We start from the raw sequence: 19,169 nt of genomic DNA on the forward strand, positions 1-19,169 counted from the left end.
TTTTTATATTTTCATTTATGCCATGACTGAGGAGGTCATGGCACCTTCTTACTTCTATGACTTTAACAATAGAGTCATAGAAAAATGTGCATGTTTGGTGGATAGACGGATGAAATTTACATATAAAATACATGACTGAAAACGTACTGTGTATTTGTATTTTAATTTAAATGAGTATTTTAAAATAGTAGTGCAGGTACTTTGGCGTATCCTAGTGGTGATATGTCATGTATATTGTGCAGCTGAACACTGACTTGGATACTGCACCCCACCAAAAAATGACTGAACCTGTTGTCCAAATCAGAGGAACACATTTTCTGTCATTTGTTGTGGTATTTGTTACTCGAAGTAGCATACGCAGACAGTAGATAATACAACAGTAACAAAAAAATCTGATGAATTTCACATCCTGTTACAGATCAGTATTTTCCCTCAGATCCACAGACAATGACTGAGACCACCTGTTTGTGTTCTGCAGGGTCTGGACTCACATTCAGTGAGTCTGGTGTAAAGGAGGAATGGTATAAAAAGAGCTCACACTCCAGAGAATAATTTTGCAAGAATATTTATTTGACCAAAAACAAGCTGAACTAAAGAACACAGCACATGTTTCCTTTAAACACATGAAAACTGAGATGGACCTGCACCCGCTACATTCAGGACTCAACGCCAAGCTTAGATATTCTGTTTATAGTCCTAAATATTATTATTAAAAACACACATTTGGCCACAGTTTCCATCTCTGGTTTAAAAACATGTTCACAGACACTCAGGTGGTCAATATTCACAACTCCAAACTAACAAAAATATCAAAAGCAATTAGAAAAATAGCAGTGATGTGCATAAACTACAGAGATGCTACTGTTTTAGCTTTGTGATTTCAGGTTTTGGGGTCTATTAAGGCGACAGGGTGGAGGATGGGGGGGGGGGGGGGCTCAGCAGAGGAAGGTCAGGTCGCTCTTCCTGCAGCCCACCTGGCAGCACACGGCGGTCAGCATGTTATTCAGGTCTCGTCTGGTCAGTCTGGACTCGGGGCTGAGGCCGCTCAGGGTCTCCAAACTGTTGAACTCCCCCGTGGGCAGATCTGGAACAACAGGTCCACAGTAAATGCACCGTTTTTCACTGTGTACAAGGGATTTGTCAGCATTTATCAGCCCATCATTTGTTGTTGGGTTTTTTTTCAACTACAGGGTGGGGAAGCAAAATTTACAATGAACATTTAGTTGTTTTTTCTCAGCAGGCACTACATCAATTGTTTTGAAACCAAACATATATTGATGTCATAATCATACCTAACACTATTATCCATACCTTTTCACAAACTTTTGCCCATATGAGTAATCAGGAAAGGAAACGTCAAAGAGTGTGTGATTTGCTGAATGCACTCGTCACACCAACGGAGATTTCAGAAAGAGTTGGAGTGTCCATAAAGACTGTTTATAATGTAAAGAACAGAATGACTATGAGCAAAACTATTACGAGAAAGTCTGGAAGATACTATTAAAGAAGAATGGGAGAAGTTGTCACCCGAATATTTGAGGAACACTTGCGCAAGTTTCAGGAAGCGTGTGAAGGCAGTTATTGAGAAAGAAGGAGGACACATAGAATAAAAACATTTTCTATTATGTACATTTTCTTGTGGCAAATAAATTCTCATGACTTTCAATAAACTAATTGGTCATACACTGTCTTTCAATCCCTGCCTCAAAATATTGTAAATTTTGCTTCCCCACCCTGTATACTTATTGAACATTTTCAATGAACACAACAGACATTATATCAATTCGTAACAGTCAATGCACAATCAAGAATGACATATCTGACCGTCAACACCCATCCCTTCCCACCCACCCAACCCACAGGCCCAAAATAAATAAATAAATAAATAATAAGGAAAAACATAAAAGAAAATCAAAAACAGAAACCATAAATAACACTGGGTTACAAAAAATGTTTTTTGCAAGTTGTCTAGGTTTTTTCAACTGAATTAGGACCATTTTGCACCGCTAAATCCAAAAATGACATCTGTTTTTCTCAATCAGGTCAGGGTTTTTTTTTGCTAATTTGATTTTGAAAAATTTGATCTTCTCACAAAATATAATAATGAATACCAAAATAAGATTGGTAAGCACACTTTATGAAACGTGTGACTTGATTCCTGTTAGGTACAATGGTGTATTCACCGCAGATGTAACAGAATACGTCAGGCTTATTTTTGCAACATCTTCTAGTCCAGGGGTGTCAAACTCATTTTAGTTCAGGGGCCAGATTCAGCTAAATTTGATCTGCAGGGGCCGGACCAGTAAAATAATAACATAATAATATATAAATAATGTCAACTCCAAACTTTCCTCTATGTTTTAGAGCGAAAAAAGTGAATTGACATGATGAAAAGGTTTACATCTACAAACTATCCTTTCAAAAGATGCGAATAACATGAACAAACTGAAAAAATAATTGTAATTTTAACAATATTCTGCCTCAGTTTATCATTTACACATGTACATAGCAACTTACAGATCACAGTGGATCTACAAACACACAAAACATTTAATAACAGACAGAATATTGTTAATTGTTAAAATTGTACTTGCTTCACTTCAGACATTTCAGGTTATTTGCATTTTTTGCAAAATTATACTTCGTTTTGATGTAAATACATGAAAATATTTACATTTATAAAGAGAAACATTTGGAGTTGTCATTATTTATATGTTATTATGATAGTAGTTTACTGGTCTGATCCACTTGAGATTGAATTGGTCTGAATGTGGAACCTGAACTAAAAGAATTGTTAATATCTTCGGTGTAATTTTTGCATTTCATAAATTCATCCCAAGGGCCGGACTGGACCCTTTGGCGGGCCGGATTTGGCCCCCAGGCCGCATGTTTGACACCTGTGTTCTAGTCAAAGCCATTTCATTCACCTGTAATATTAAAAAAAACATTAATCATAAATTAGCAAAAGTAAAATCTTCAGAACTCGTTTATTGCAAGAAATATGAAAGAATTTTGTATCATATGATGTGAAAATGCCCATAAATGTAAGCAAAAATGTTAAAAAGCCAATATGTAGCAGAGTTCAGAAAGTTGACCTGATTGAGCAAAATTAATGTGATTTTTGGATTCAGCACACCAAAATGATCTTAAATCAGCTCAAAAAACTTAAACAATAAATTTGTTGTTGACCAGTGTAATGATAAAGGAACTCAAATCGTACAAGTAAAAAAAAAAAAAAGGCAGTATAGTACACAGAAATAAGAAAAGAAAGGAAAAGACTACACATAATTTCTCATTCCCTCCTTTCCTCTCCTTTCCCCTCCCATCATTTGTTTTGTTTTGTTTTTTGTGGAAATCTTTTTTTCCTGTATCTAATTTATTGATTATGTACATGTTCATGAAATTTCACAGTAAATTCAAAGGTCATTTTACAGAATCAGGAGAGAAAACTGAAGAAAAGGTGATTTAAAAAAAAAAAAAAAAATTTAACCTCCAAAGACCCACCTATAGGTTTTCTGTCCACATTTATGGACAAGAGTTTCACAACTTTATACAAAAAAAAAAAAAAAAAGAAAGAAAGAAAACAAAACTGTCCACCACAAAGGACATTCCATAAAAATTTTAAAAACTGCATCTGAAAAAACTGTTGCATCATGATGTTTCCAATATATCAGATTCAGATTCAAGTTTATTTGTCATTTCAGCATATAAAAATACACAGAAACAAAATATTGTACTCAGGTCCCTGACTGTCAGCAGCATTTAGTAAAATAGTATAAGTTACTGATAAAATAATAAAAAATAATAAAATACTGATATACAGGGTGGGGAAGCAAAATTTACAATATTTTGAGGCAGGGATTGAAAGACAGTGTATGACCAGTTAGTTTATTGAAAGTCATGAGAATTTATTTGCCACAAGAAAATTTATATAATAGAAAATGTTTTTATTCTATGTGTCCTCCTTCTTTCTCAGTAACTGCCTTCACACGCTTCCTGAAAATTGCGCAAATGTTCCTCAAATATTGGGGTGACAACTTCTCCCATTCTTCTTTAATAGTATCTTCCAGACTTTCTGGTAATAGTTTTGCTCATAGTCATTCTCTTCTTTCCATTATAAACAGTCTTTATGGACACTCCAACTCTTTTTGAAATCTCCTTTGGTGTGACGAGTGCATTCAGCAAATCACACACTCTTTGACGTTTGCTTTCCTGATTACTCATATGGGCAAAAGTTTGTGAAAAGGTATGGATAATAGTGTTAGGTATGATTATGACATCAATATATGTTTGGTTTCAAAACAATTGACGTAGTGCCTGCTGAGAAAAAACAACTAAATGTTCATTGTAAATTTTGCTTCCCCACCCTGTGTATATATATATATATATATATTAAAAAAAATAACAACACCCTCCCCTAAAAATTACTCATAAATAACTCAAAGAAAAAAGTATGATTTATTTATCTACAGACACTTATTTCATAAAAAACAAAAAAAGCTGGTACTTTGCTGACATTTCCTGGGTCTGATGAGGTTAAACAAACTATATCCGTAACTGAAAATAAAAACAAATGTTTCCATCCACTGTCATTGATCCAACTCCATGGGTTTTACTGTTGAATTAATGTTGTAGAAGATGATGGTGTTTCCATAATCAATACCTCTGAATGATCAAATGGGTCATATCTGATGACCGTGAAAAGATGACAAACTGCATTTTACCTCCATTATTCAACTGCATTAGTAGGATTAGTGGTTAAAAAGCTACTAGACATATTTATGATGCCATCACCTTCATAGAGAATTCAGAGGTTATCGTATCAAAACTAACTGAAGAAAAAGGGAATTTTTCAGTAGAAGTCAACCAATGCCAATTTTTAAAAATTTGGTCAACTAATGGCCGATTTTTTTTTTTTTTTTTTTTTTACGTAGTTTGACCATAAAATGCAATTGAAACACACAGATAATTACAATTTTTATGCAGCAATATAAATGAAATTATTAATAAATGTACACATAGTGCTCTTAATATTTATTGCACTTCAAGTGTTGCCCACATAGGCGCCTGATGATGATGATGATGATGAAATTCTTTATTCAGTCATCACACAATAACCAGTGTCAACAACAGCACTTCAAACATTACAAACGTTACCAACAGGTTATGACTGAAAAGCCACAGGCAGAAGCAAAATGCTTATATTAATGTCTGTCCTGCAGAACAAATTCAGCTACCCAGCATCCAATATAGGAAAAAGAAAAAGACAAAAAACAAAAAAACAGTGTATCCAAGCCAACAAACAAGCGAAACCTAAAAAGGTGAAAATATACCAGAGAAATAGAAAACTTAACCACCAAATTCATGGTAATTTAATGTAGACTCAAAAATAAATAATTTACCTATTACTTGTTAGAGCTTAACAATTGCATTATTTTTGGCGTGAGGTCAAATGTTCAAAAATACTAGCATCTGTCACCAATTGTGCGTAAAATGCACACCTATAAATCACACTGTTATATATTATATATTGATTTATTTTTCTGCTCTAATTTGATTTTATTTTTGTAAATCAAGGTCAGCCCTAATCATACATAACAAATAATCATTCATTTTACATTTTTTTAACCCTTTAAACGATCTCTTTTCATCATGATGTCACGAGATTTTTTTGATGCAAAAGAACACAAAATATGTTTGTTTTTTGTTTTTGTTTTTTTTTTCAAAATACTACATAAAAATTGGATTACATATTATTTGGTTTTTGCAGCCTGGCATATGTCAATGATTAACAGCAACATTAACAACGTTAATAAATTAATTTAGACCCTCCCCTCTCAAATGAAGCCCAGATATCAGTAAAAGCAGGATTTATGCTTTAATGGCTTATGGATCAAAAACAGTGGTTCTAATGGAAGAAATAGTGCATTTTAGGCACACTTGGGAGACAGATGCTAGTCTTGTAATTTTCTTTTGTTTACAATGTGCAAATTTTAGTTGGTCACCAGAATTGTAAAGATCATGCAAAAATGAACAACTTTTGAATTCTAACCTTATTTAAATTGTGAAAAATAATGTGAAGTTTTTTAAAATAATAATAATAATAATAATAATAATAATAATAATAATAATAATAATAATAATAATAATGTACACATAGTGCTCTTAACATTTATTGAACTTCAAGTGTTGCCCACATAGGCGCCTGATGATGATGATGATGATGATGATGATGAAATTCTTTATTCAGTCATCACACAATAACCAGTGTCAACAACAGCACTTCAAACATTACAAACGTTACCAACAGGTTATGACTGAAAAGCCACAGGCAGAAGCAAAATGCTTATATTAATGTCTGTCCTGCAGAACAAATTCAGCTACCCAGCATCCAATATAGGAAAAAGAAAAAGACAAAAAACAAAAAAACAGTGTATCCAAGCCAACAAACAAGCGAAACCTAAAAAGGTGAAAATAAACCAGAGAAATAGAAAACTTAACCACCAAATTCATGGTAATTTAATGTAGACTCAAAAATAAATAATTTACCTATTACTTGTTAGAGCTTAACAATTGCATCCTTCAAAAATTGCCATTTTTTAAAAAATATCAAAAATGGGCTAATGATCAAATATCTTATAACATTTTTACTATTGATCAAATATGGACTTTCCAAAGAAAATTAAGGCTGATGGCTGATGTTGAAAAAAATCAATATATCAGCCAGCCAATATATCTGTCTGCCTCTACTGTTCAGCACCATGGATCATTAACTGATCATAAAAACATGTGTCTACTAATGCTGGTGTTTGTCAAACTACACGGCAATGACCAAAGAGTAAAACCTCCTGTTTGAAAAATGCATTTGTTAGACAAAAAAAAAAAAAATCTGGCAGAATGCAACGTGTTGATGCCACCCAATAAATAATGCACCGTGTTTGTACTACAGTACTATTTACAAATAGCATTTTGCAAGAAATCAGAAAGACTACTTTAGTTTTCTCAAAAAAAAAAAAAAAAAACATTTTCCAAATAGGAAGTTTTGCTCTTCAGCTGTTTGTGAATCAATGTTGTAGAAGATGACAGTGTTTCCACGGTAACTACGGAGCCTCTGAATGTCCAAATGGGTCATGTCTGATAACCATGAAAAGATGACAAACTGTATTTTACATTAAATATTGGACTGTATTGACAGACTTAGAGGTTCAGATCTTATTAAACATATTCGGTCCGCAGATGCTTTTGGCCAATGGCAGTTGTTTGGGTCTTTGAGGGTCTGAAGAAGACAAAAATGTAATAACAACTGATAGTGTAATAACAGCCGGTAATGTAATAAATTTACTATTTTTAAAATGTAATAGGCCAATAACGTAATAAAAGTCCTGAGCCGATAATGTAATAGCTTTTGGCCAATAACGTTGTAATTTATTACGTTATTGGCTCAGTTATTACATTTGCAAATAATTTTTTTTTACCAGGCCAGTAGTATAATAAGTTATAATGTTAATGGCCAAAAGTTACTACATTATCAGTTCAGTACTTTTATTACATTATTGGCCAGATATTACATTATTGGCTTATTACATTTTAACCCTTTCATGCATAGTGGTCACTACAGTGGACACTTCTTCTCCAGCTGTTCTCTTGTATATTCATGGGTTTTGTTGTTTTAATTCCATATCAACCAACACAGTGGACACTTATGCATCATCTCATAAACTGCAATTCATACCATTATTGTAACTGTGCTGTTCTTGATTGGTTCTTGAGTGGAAATCAATTGTTAATATTTATTTTTTGCATATTATCTCCATGAAGTGAGTAATAACTAGTATTTGAATATGTTAAAATGTGAGAAAATATCAGATTAGCTGCATTAGACATGGTTTCATTTCACTGTTTTCATATCACTTGATGATATTGGGTTTTAAATACATGTTTCTTTGCTTCAAGAATAAAATTCATGGTGTAGCTGAGTGGACATTTTTGTAACTCCATGAAAAACAGGTTGATTAAAAAAAAAAAAAAAAAAAAAAAAAAATCAATCACATTGTTTTTTTTGTTTTTTTTTCATGCCTAAAGAGGAATAAAAACACTCAAGAAAAAAAAAATCTTGATTAAGGTTCTCATAATTCATGCATGAAAGGGTTAAAAATGGTAAATTTATAACGTTATCGGCTGTTACTACATTATTGGCTTCTACAGGATCTTAAAGAATTACTTTCAGTATCGACTTCCAGATAAATATTTCTATGTAACTATTGTTCAATTATAACTATTATTATTATAATTATTGTTGTATCTTTTGTATTTTTTCAGTGTAAATCAGGTGTTTTCTTGTTTTTAATTCACTGATCATGTGGTTTCATAAAACCTCATTGTAAATTCTAAGGTTATTATATCAGAACAGAAAAAAATAAAGATATTCTGTATATATAAAATTAACTGAACATAAAAATAAGTATCCACATCCACTGTCCTTTTTCAAACTCCATGGGTTTTACCGGTGAATCAGTCTTACAGAAGATGACAGTGTTTCTACGTTCACTCCGGAGCCTCTGATCATCTAAATCACAGGTGTCAAACATGCGGCCCAGGGGCCAAATCCGGCCCGCCAAAGGGTCCAGTCCGGCCCCTGGGATGAATTTGTTAAATGCAAAAATTACACCGAAGATATTAATCATTTTAGTTCAGGTTCCCAATTTAATTTCAAGTGAGTCGAATCTGTAAAATACCAACAGAATAACCTATAAATACTCACAACTCCAAATTTTTCTCTTTGTAAATGTAAAAATTTTCACGTCATTTTACTGCATTTACACTTAAACAAACTATCATTTCACTAAAACGCGAATAACCTGAACAAATATGAACATTTAGAAATGTCTGAAGTGCAAGTTTTCCAATATTCTGCCTGTTATTAAATGTTTTGTGTATTTTTTGATCCACTGTGATCTGTAAGTTGTAATTTACACGTGTAAATGATAAACTGAGGCATAATATCGTTAAAATTGCACTTAGTTTTCTTAAGAAATTTCAGTTTGTTCATGATATTCACATCATTTTAAAGGATAGTTGATAGATGTAAACATTTTGATCACATAATTTTACTTTTTTCACTCTAACACATAGAGAAAAGTTTGGAGTTGACATTATTTATATATTATTATGTTATTATTACAGTGGTCCGGCCCACTTCAGATCAAATTTGGCTTAATGTGGCCCCTGAACTAAAATGACTTTGACACCTCTGGTCTAAATGGATGATATGTGATGACACAGAAAAACTGCATTTTCCTGAATTATTTCACTGTTTTGATCGGATTAGTGGTTCTAGATGGATTAGTCATTGTACGATGCTGTCGTCTGCTGCTGTTTATGTCTGTGATGGTTAACCCTTTCATGCACGAATTATGAGAACCTTAATCAAAATTTTTTCCTGAGTGTTTTTATTCCTCTTTAGGCATGAAAAAAACAATGCGACTGAAAAAAACAATGCGACTGAACATTTTCTTCTGGAAAGAAAAAAAAAAAAAGATAAATAAATAAAACAAAAATAATTTTAAAAATGTAAAAAAAAAAATATGTAAAAAAAAATAATAATAATGAAAACAATTTCTTATGAACCTATTTTTCATAAAGTTGCAAAAATGTCCACTCAGCTGGACACCACATGTTTAATTTTTGATGCACAGAAACATGTATTTACTGATAAATTGTGTGAAAACTATGGGGAGGATTTGTGATTCTGGGGGTTTATGCTCAGGAGAGATCTACATAATGATACCAATTCATGTCAGAAAAGATATGGAGTGTCTTAAAACTTTAGTAAAGATATGTCTAAAAAAAAAAAACCAAAACAAACAAAAAAACAACAACAACGAAAAGAACAACAAAAATCCATGAATATACAAGAGAACAGCTGTAGAATAACTGTCCACTGGAGTGACCACTGCGCATGAAAGGGTTAAAGAATCCACACATTTTCCTCTTATGCTCATATCCGTCCCATTAATTTAACAGAAAAAGAAATGTGTGTTATTCTTTTTAACTTTAAATGACTGTTTTCTGATTCCTTCTGCTTTTTATTTTTCCATCTTATGTGACTGCAGTGCATCTTCCCATTAAATACGGACATTCTGAATGACTGCAAAGATTATTACGATGCCATTTGTCTTGTCCAGTGTCACTTTAGTCTTTCTAATCACCGCGGCTGATAGGGTAACTGGGTTTATTTGTACACAAAGGACAGAACAAGAGCGAGCACGTGCCCAGACGAACAGGCACATCCAGTATTTAATCATGATATGTGTTCTCCTCTGGTCTAATAGGACAGATGGACAGATGACATTTCCCCCCCATACAAGGGCACCTGTCTGCCTGCACACCCACCACCACTCCACACTGGACGCCAAAGGACACTCGCTGCAGATTTACATGATTTAAGAAACCTTCTGGACGTCCTGAAAACACACAGAGCTCCTTTTATTACCATGACTGACGTGTTAATGTTTAATTCTGAGAGAAATGAGATGGTGGATCGTAGAAAACGGGAGTACAAAGTGCAAAACAGTGGGATGTGTTTACATTTGGAGTCATGAGTCGTCAACGGTTTCCTAAAAATAGAAAGTGTATGAGAAATTACAGGGTGGGGAAGCAAAATGTACAATATTTTGAGGCAGGGATTGAAAGACAGTGTATGACCAATTAGTTTATTGTGAAAGTCATGAGAATTTATTTGCCACAAGAAAACTGACATAATAGAAAATGTTTTTATTCTGTGTGTCCTCCTTCTTTCTCAATAACTGCCTTCACACGCTTCCTGAAACTTGCGCAAGTGTTCCTCAAATATTGGGGTGACAACTTCTCCCATTCTTCTTTAATAGTACCTTCCAGACTTTCTCGTAATAGTTTTGCTCATAGTCATTCTCTTCTTTCCATTATAAACAGTCTTTATGGACACTCCAACTATTTTTGAAATCTCCTTTGGTGTGACGAGTGCATTCAGCAAATCACACACTCTTTGACGTTTGCTTTCCTGATTACTCATATGGGCAAAAGTTTGTGAAAAGGTATGGATAATAGTGTTAGGTATGATTATGACATCAATATATGTTTGGTTTCAAAACAATTGACGTAGTGCCTGCTGAGAAAAAACAACTAAATGTTCATTGTAAATTTTGCTTCCCCACCCTGTAGGTTTAATCAGACATAAAGAAAACGTTTTAGTGTGATCTGTTTAGGAGTAAAATATGGGCAGAATCTTTTTTTTCGTCATAATGTGTTAATAAGATAAGCTATCACACTTTTAAACTCTGACAGCAGCCATTTTAGTCATTTTATATGAGATTTTTGTTTGTTTGTTTGTTTGTTTGTTTGTTTGTTTGTTTGTTTGTTTTGTTAGCGGAACCAATAGGGCAGAGTTTTTCAACCTTGGAGTCGGGACCCCATGTGAGGTCGCCTGGAATTCAAATGGGGTCGTCTGAAATTTCTAGTAATTGATAAAAAACAAAACAAAAAAAACTTTACTAATACAGACTGAATCATTGGCGTATTTTAATTTATAAGTCTATTCTAGGTCTGCTCCCATCCTACCTTCAGACTTACATCAGTCGGAGAACCACAGATGCTTATAATCTGCGTTCTCAGGATCTTTTCTTGTTGTCTGTTCCTAAAGTTAGAACTGAACAGGAGAAAAAGGCCTTCAGGTATGCGGCCCCATTCACCTGGAATGAACTACAAAAAGACCTGAAACTGAAGGATCTGGTTTGGTTGGACACTTTTAAGAAGATGTTGTATGACTTAGAGAGGGAGACATCTGGCTACAGATGTTTTACCTGACGCACTTTTGTCTACATTTCATGAACACTTTTTGAGTTGACTTTGGAAGGTTTGACTTGTCTATGTGCTTTTTGTGTATTTGTTTTATGTATGGAAGTCTGTGTCTGTAACTATTTAATGTACTGCTGCCCGTCTTGGCCAGGACACTCTTGAAAAAGAGATTCTTAATCTCAATGAGGTTTTCCTGGTTAAATAAAGGTAAAATAAAAATAAAAATAAAAAAATATATATGTTGAGTTGACAGAGACAATCATAATACATAAAAACATGACAAACTGTGAGTGTGAAACTGCAGCACTGTGGTTCTGTTTATCTGTCAAATGTTCATTGTGGTCGGTTTCAGATGCTGCAGCTCTTTCATAATTCATAGTTTGAGTTCTTGTTTGTTCAGTATTAATTGTCAGCCTTGGAAATCCAAGCTGGACTGACTGTACATATCCTGACCATGGAAAACAAAATTCTCACTTTGTGCAGTAATCTACACCTGGATTTACTGCCTCCGTCCATAATAATATACATTATATAGACTAAATGTCGTCTAAAATTAACCTTTATTTGCAACATAGTATAGCAAAGTATTACATGATCAAAAACAAATTAATTTTAGCAAAAAAATGTTTCTGTTTTTAACCCTTTCATGCATGAATTATGAGAACTTCAGTCAATATTTTTTTCTTGAGTGTTTTTATTCCTCTTTAGGCATGAAAAAAAAAAACAATGCAAATGATTTTTTTTTTTTAACCTATTTTTCGTGGAGTCACAAATAAGTTCACTCAGCTGGACACCATGCATTTAATTTTTGAAGCAAAGAAACATGTATTTGTGATGAAATTTGTGATGTTAAAATGGGGTCACAAGCCAAAAAAGATTGGGAACCAACTGCAATAGGGTCTTTTAGTCTTTTAGCCTGCATCGATATTTATTGATTATTTGTCGTTGATTATTTAAATGCATTTATTTGTAGTTGCTTTCAACGATCTTGTATTTGTACACTGATTTATTTATGTTTGTCACATTGCACTTTGGATGTGGGCTGATGTCTGTGGTAAGCTGCAAATGAATCTCTTGTATGGGATAAATTAAGTTTTCTGAATCTGAATCTGAATCAGATAATATAAGATATACCTTTATTAGTTCCACCAGGGGAAATTCCAGGTTTAAGCATCAAAGTACAAAAGCGCACAAGACCAAAAAGAAGTGCAAAATCAAAATAAACACAAAATCAAAAAAGCTACATATATTATCTACAGCTGTGCACGTGCTGATCATATCACAGAATTTTTGGAGCAGTTTTTGTTGTGGAGGAAGGAAAGACCTGTGAAACCTCTCCTTCACACACTTACAGTGATAGTAGTTGCATAAGAGTTTGTATTTTATATATGTATGTGTGTAATTTTAATTGTGTTTTGTTTATTTTAACAACTTTGTACAGTGACCTTGAGTGTCCTGAAAGGCGCCTATGAATAAAATGTATTATCATTTTTTAATTATTATTATTATTATTATTATTATTATTATTATTATTATTATTACTGAGAGAAAAAAATGCTTGAATCAAGACATCTGTTGCATGAGAAACAAGAGAAAAAAACAAAACAAAACTATCAATTAAGGTTATATCTTGAGTTTGAAGCAAAATACCCACACTTAAAGACTTTTTTTTTTTTTACGTTCTATTCTGCATGTTTTCTTTTTCGTCTCTATGGAAAACTACATACTTACAGCAGATGAAAAACTGCAAAAATCAAATCATATCAAACTTTATTGTCATCTTGCAAAATCAGCAGAACAGTGCAGTTTAAGCTGTTAAAAATTCTGTGTAGATTTACCTTCGCATTTAACATTTCCTAAGGGATTTATCACCATTTATTTTAACATTATCCTCTGCATTTTGCATTTATTTAACCCTGTCATGCATAGTGGACAGTTATTCCACAGCTGTTCTCTTGTATATTCATTAATTTTGCTGTTTTAGTTCCATATCAGCCAACACAGTGGACGCTTATGCATCATCACATACACTGACATTCATACCATTATTGTAAATTTGCTGTCCTTGATAAACCTGATCTAACATGTTTGAGTGTAAATCAATTCCTTGTTATTGTTATTAGACTGTAATTAACAAAAAAAAAAGCTGTTTTTTTTGCATATTATCTCCATGAAGTGAGTAATGACTAGTATTAGAGTATGTTAAAATGTGAGAAAACATCAGAATAGCAGCACTGAAATGTTTTTATATCATAGTTTTCACACAGTATATCAGTAAATACATGTTTCTTTGCTTCAAAAATTAAATGCATGGTGTCCAGCTGAGTGGACATTTTTGCAACTCCATGAAAAATATCTTCAGAAAAAAAAAAGAAAAAATTAGAATTGCATTGTTTTGTTTTTTTTTAATGCCTGAAGAGGAATAAAATCACTCAAGAAAAAAAAATCTTGATTAAGGTTCTCATAATACATGCATGAAAGGGTTAATTTACTGATCATGTACATGCTCAAAGTAACTTAACCTCCTGAGACATAGCAATGCACTTTTGTCCTCTGTAGGGGACAAAAGTTGGACAGTTTTACTTAAAAAAATGCTGTCCACTGCAAAGGACACTCCATTAAAAAATCAGTAAATAAATAAAAATAAGTTTAACCCTTTCATGCATAGTGGTCACTACAGTGGACAGTTACTCCACAGTTTTACTCTTGTATATTCTCAAAAAAAAAAAAAAAAAAAAAGCATTTTCCAAATAGGAAGTTTTGCTCTTCAGCTATTTGTGAATCAATGTTGTAGAAGATGACAGTGTTTCCACGGTAACCACAGAGCCTCTGAATGTCCAAATGGGTCATATCTGATAACCATGAAAAGATGACAAACTGTATTTTACATTAAATATTGGACTGTATTGACAGACTTAGAGGTTAAGAACTTATTAAACATATTCGGTCCGCAGATGCTTTTGGCCAATGGCAGTTGTTTGGGTCTTTGAGGGTCTGAAGAAGACAAAAATGTAATAACAACTGATAGTGTAATAACAGCCGGTAATGTATTTACTATTTTTAAAATGTAATAAGCCAGTAACGTAATAAAAGTCCTGAGCCGATAATGTAATAGCTTTTGGCCAATAACGTTATAACTTATTACGTTATTGGCTCAGTTATTACATTTGCAAATAATTTTTTTTTACCAGGCCAATAATGTAATAAGTTATAATGTTAATGGCCAAAAGTTACTACGTTATCGGTTCAGTACTTTTATTACGTTATTGGCCAGATATTACATTATTGGCTTATTACATTTTAACCCTTTCATGCATAGTGGTCACTACAGTGGACAGTTACTCTACAGCTTTACTCTTGTATATTCATGGGTTTTGTTGTTTTAATTCCATATCAACCAACACAGTGGACACTTATGCATCATCTCCTAAACTGCAATTCATACCATTATTGTAACTTTGCTGTTCTTGATTGGTTCTTGAGTAGAAATCAATTGTTAATATTTATTTTTTGCATATTATCTCCATGAAGTGAGTAATAACTAGTATTAGAATATGTTAAAATGCGAGAAAACATCAGATTAGCTGCATTAGACATGGTTTCATTTCACTGTTTTCATATCACTTGATGATATTGGGTTTTAAATACATGTTTCTTTGCTTCAAGAATAAAATTCATGGTGTAGCTGAGTGGACATTTTTGTAACTCCATGAAAAACAGGTTGATTTAAAAAAAAAATTTTCAATCACATTGTTGTTGTTTTTTCATGCCTAAAGAGGAATAAAAACACTCAGGAAAAAAAATCTTGATTAAGGTTCTCATAATTCATGCATGAAAGGGTTAAAAATGTATCTGAAAAAACAGTTGCATTATGCAGTTTTTAATCAATTGTTTAATGCAAAAAAGCTAAAAATGTTCACTTTCTCAAGAGGTTATTATATCAGAACAAAAAACCCCCTGAAGAATAAGTGACTTTTTTCAGTAAAATATATGACTAACTGAACTTAAAAACATGCATCTGCATCCACTGTCTTTTATCAAACTATACGGGTTTTACTGGTGAATCACTGATGAAGATGAAGATGATGATGAAGGACCATGTCTTCCGGAGCATCCACACATGAATAATAAAAACAGTAGAAGTGGTAGAAAAGCCTTCTCACCGTCCCCGTCTGTCTCGGTCTGGAACCTCCTCCATCGTGAGCCTCCACAGGTGTAGACCACGGCTCTCAGAAACTCCCGACCGCACAGTTTCACCGCCTTGACCTCCGACCTCACCTGGTTGACGCACACGGCTGCGCACAACAGCAGAGGCAGAACGGCCAGAGGTCGCATCCTGAACCACCTGGACACTGGACAAACTGGACAAACTGGACAAACTGGACACTGGACGACCCTTGTGGTTCCTTCAACAGCTGCTTTCTGCTGTCGTCTCCTGCATCTGCCCTGCTTTTATATCATCCACCTTCTGGACCGTCACTGTTGACTATCTCCTCCTCCTCCTCTTCCTCCTCTTCCTCCTCTTCCTCCTCTTCCTCCTCTTCCTCCTCCTCCTTCAGCCCATCCCATCTGCACACAAACATCAACACACTCCCCAGTCGTCTGAAGTGATTTTATGTTTCCGGTCATCCTCCATCATTATCATTTTTAACCTTCTCAGAGAGTGTTGACTTCCACGAGATGTTTTTAACCCTTTCATGCATAAGTCACTCCAGTGGACAGTTCTTCTCCAGCTGTTCTCTTGTATATTCATGGGTTTTGTTGTTTTAGTTCCACACTCTAAAAAATGATTCATGGGGTTAGTAAGTTAAGCTTAAAATCAAGAGCTTTCTCTGCTTAAAAAAAATGAAGTTTGTTACATGTACACATTTAAATCAGATGATAAGTTATTTTATTAAGTTGGTCTAAATGAAAAACAAGGAAAACACTCTTAACTTAATAACATATTGATTTTGAACAGACATTTCTGCCTTTAACTTAACAAAGAAATATATTAAGTTAGTCCAGCTTAAAAATCTTGTAAGCTTCCTCTAAAAGCTGAGTACAAAGCTGACGAGCCTGGACATGTTTTGCTGACAGACCACGCCTACCACAAGAAAAGGAGGGAAGCACAGAAAAACAAGGGAGAAACATGATTTTGCACAGAACTTTACCAGACTTTAAGGCTTGATAGAATTTAGCTTTGTTTCTGCAACAGTAGTTTTAATTATTCAAGGACTGAATAATACACATTTTGCTCCTTTCTAATTTAAAATTGTAGTATATATTGTTGCGTATTTGCTGCATTGCATTGTGGGTATTGGGTATATTGTTGAAAACGTGTTCTTTTATGTGCAGGGGTTCAGCAGGGTTGTGATGTTGGTGTTAATTTTGAGTTAATGTGTGCATGCTAATGTTTATTGGCCTTTTTGTGTTTATTTTTTTTATTTTTATAGAACTGCACCATGAGTCAGAGCCATAGGCCAAACAGTGCCTTTCCTGTTTATTGTTAGTTTCAGTTATATTGCTTAAAGTAACTTCTCACTGCTTAACAAATATATATTAATATCTGCAAGAACATGAGAACAATAGTACTGTGTACATTTGAGATATTAACATATAGACAAATTTAGTAAGTTAGTTGTGCAGAGAATTAAACAGGTCAGTCATATAACTGGAATTTCCATGTGGAATTTCTTCTGATGTACAGACCAACTCAAAAAATTAAAGAAACTACTTGTATGAACATTTTTGAGTAGAATAAAAGTAAAACAATAAGTCAATATAACTAAATGGAGTAGTTTTTACACTATTAAAATTAAGTTGGTTCGACTTAATTAAGCTCGTAGAGTAAAAAGCAAATCATGTTGTTTGTACTAAAGTAATAGAGTTTACTTAACTAGAGAAGTCTTGTGGCATTTAAGCAGTTTGCCAAGTTGAAACAACTTAAAAAGATTAATGGAAATTGTTACCTCAATTTTTTTTACGTTGAGCCTATTAATCATTTTTTAGAGTGCATATCAGCCAACACAGTGGAACCTTACGCACCATCTCATACCCTGACATTCATCCCATTACTGTAACTGTGCTGTTCTTGATAAACCTGATCTGCAGTGACATGTTTTAGTGTAAATCAATTGTTATTTGTTAGACAAGAGGTTTTTTTTTTTTTGCATATTATCTCCATGAAGTGAGTAATTACTAGCATTAGAACAGGGGTGTCAAACTCATTTTAGTTCAGGGGGCACCTTCAGCCTAATATGATCTCCAGTAGGCCGAACCAGTAAAATAATAACAGTGAAAAAAGTTAAATTATATAATGATCAGGTTTACATCTACAAAGTTTCGTTGAAAATCTGATGACATGAACAACTTGAATTGTCTTAAGAAACACAAGTGCAATTTTACCAATATTCTGCCTGTTACTAAATGTTTTGTGCGATTGTAATGCGCATGTGTAAATGACAAACTGATAAACCGAGGCATAATATTGTTAAAATTGCACTTGTTTTTCTTAAGACAATTCAAGATGTTCAGTTTATCGTTTACACATGTGTATTACAATCGCACAGAGCATTCAGTAACAGGCAGAATATTGGTAAAATTGCACTTAAATCTCTTCAGACATTTCCGTTTGTTCATATTTGTTCAGGTTATTCACGTTTTTTGCGAAAGTACAGTTTGGTAATGTAAACATTTTCATGTAATATTACTTTTTTACAGCAAAAAAACAAAGAGAGAATTTGGGGTTTTCATTATTTATAGGTTATTATGATAATATTTTACTGGTCTGACCCATTTTAAATCTAATTGGACTGTATGTGTCTGTATGTGGAACCTGAACTAAAATGATTTGGACACCATCGATTGTTAATATCTTCAGTGAAATTTTTGCATTTCACAGATTCATCCTGCGGGCCAGATTGAACCCTTTGGTGGGCCAGATTTGGCCCCCGGGCCGCATGTTTGACACCTGTGCATTAGAATATGTTAAAATGTGAGAAGACATCCGATTAGCAGCACTAAAAATGTTTTTGTTTCATTGTTTTCATATCACTTTCTGATATTGGGTTTTAAACACATGTTTCTTTACTTCAACAATGAAATGCATGGATATTTTTGTAACTCTATAGAAAAAAAAAACTCGATCACATTGTTTTTTTTATGCCTAAGGAGGAATAAAAACACTCAGGAAAAAAATCTTGACTAAGGCTCTCATAATTCATGCATGAAAGGGTTAAAACCCTTGAAGACCTAAACAACCACTGATGAGCAAAAATGTCTACTGATCTAAAACGTTTCATGACCTTTCAACCACTAATCCTATCCATGCATGTCTTTTTCGTTTCTTTGTTGCA

At 33.5% G+C, this 19,169-nt stretch overlaps 1 protein-coding gene across 1 annotated transcript; it reads right to left on the reverse strand.

Moving 5' to 3' along the window:
- Positions 1–532: 532 nt before the first annotated feature.
- On the reverse strand, positions 533–16,228 carry insl5a (insulin-like 5a). The gene is made up of 2 exons (XM_030132761.1): positions 15,996–16,228; positions 533–1,084 (listed from the first exon to the last, which is right to left on the reverse strand). Exons 1-2 carry the CDS (start codon positions 16,165–16,167, stop codon positions 936–938), a joined length of 321 nt encoding a protein of 106 aa, XP_029988621.1. The 5' UTR covers positions 16,168–16,228; the 3' UTR covers positions 533–935.
- Positions 16,229–19,169: the final 2,941 nt, after the last annotated feature.

This window comes from Sphaeramia orbicularis, chromosome 4 (assembly GCF_902148855.1).
Source record: "Sphaeramia orbicularis chromosome 4, fSphaOr1.1, whole genome shotgun sequence".
NCBI classification, from domain to species: domain Eukaryota; kingdom Metazoa; phylum Chordata; class Actinopteri; order Kurtiformes; family Apogonidae; genus Sphaeramia; species Sphaeramia orbicularis.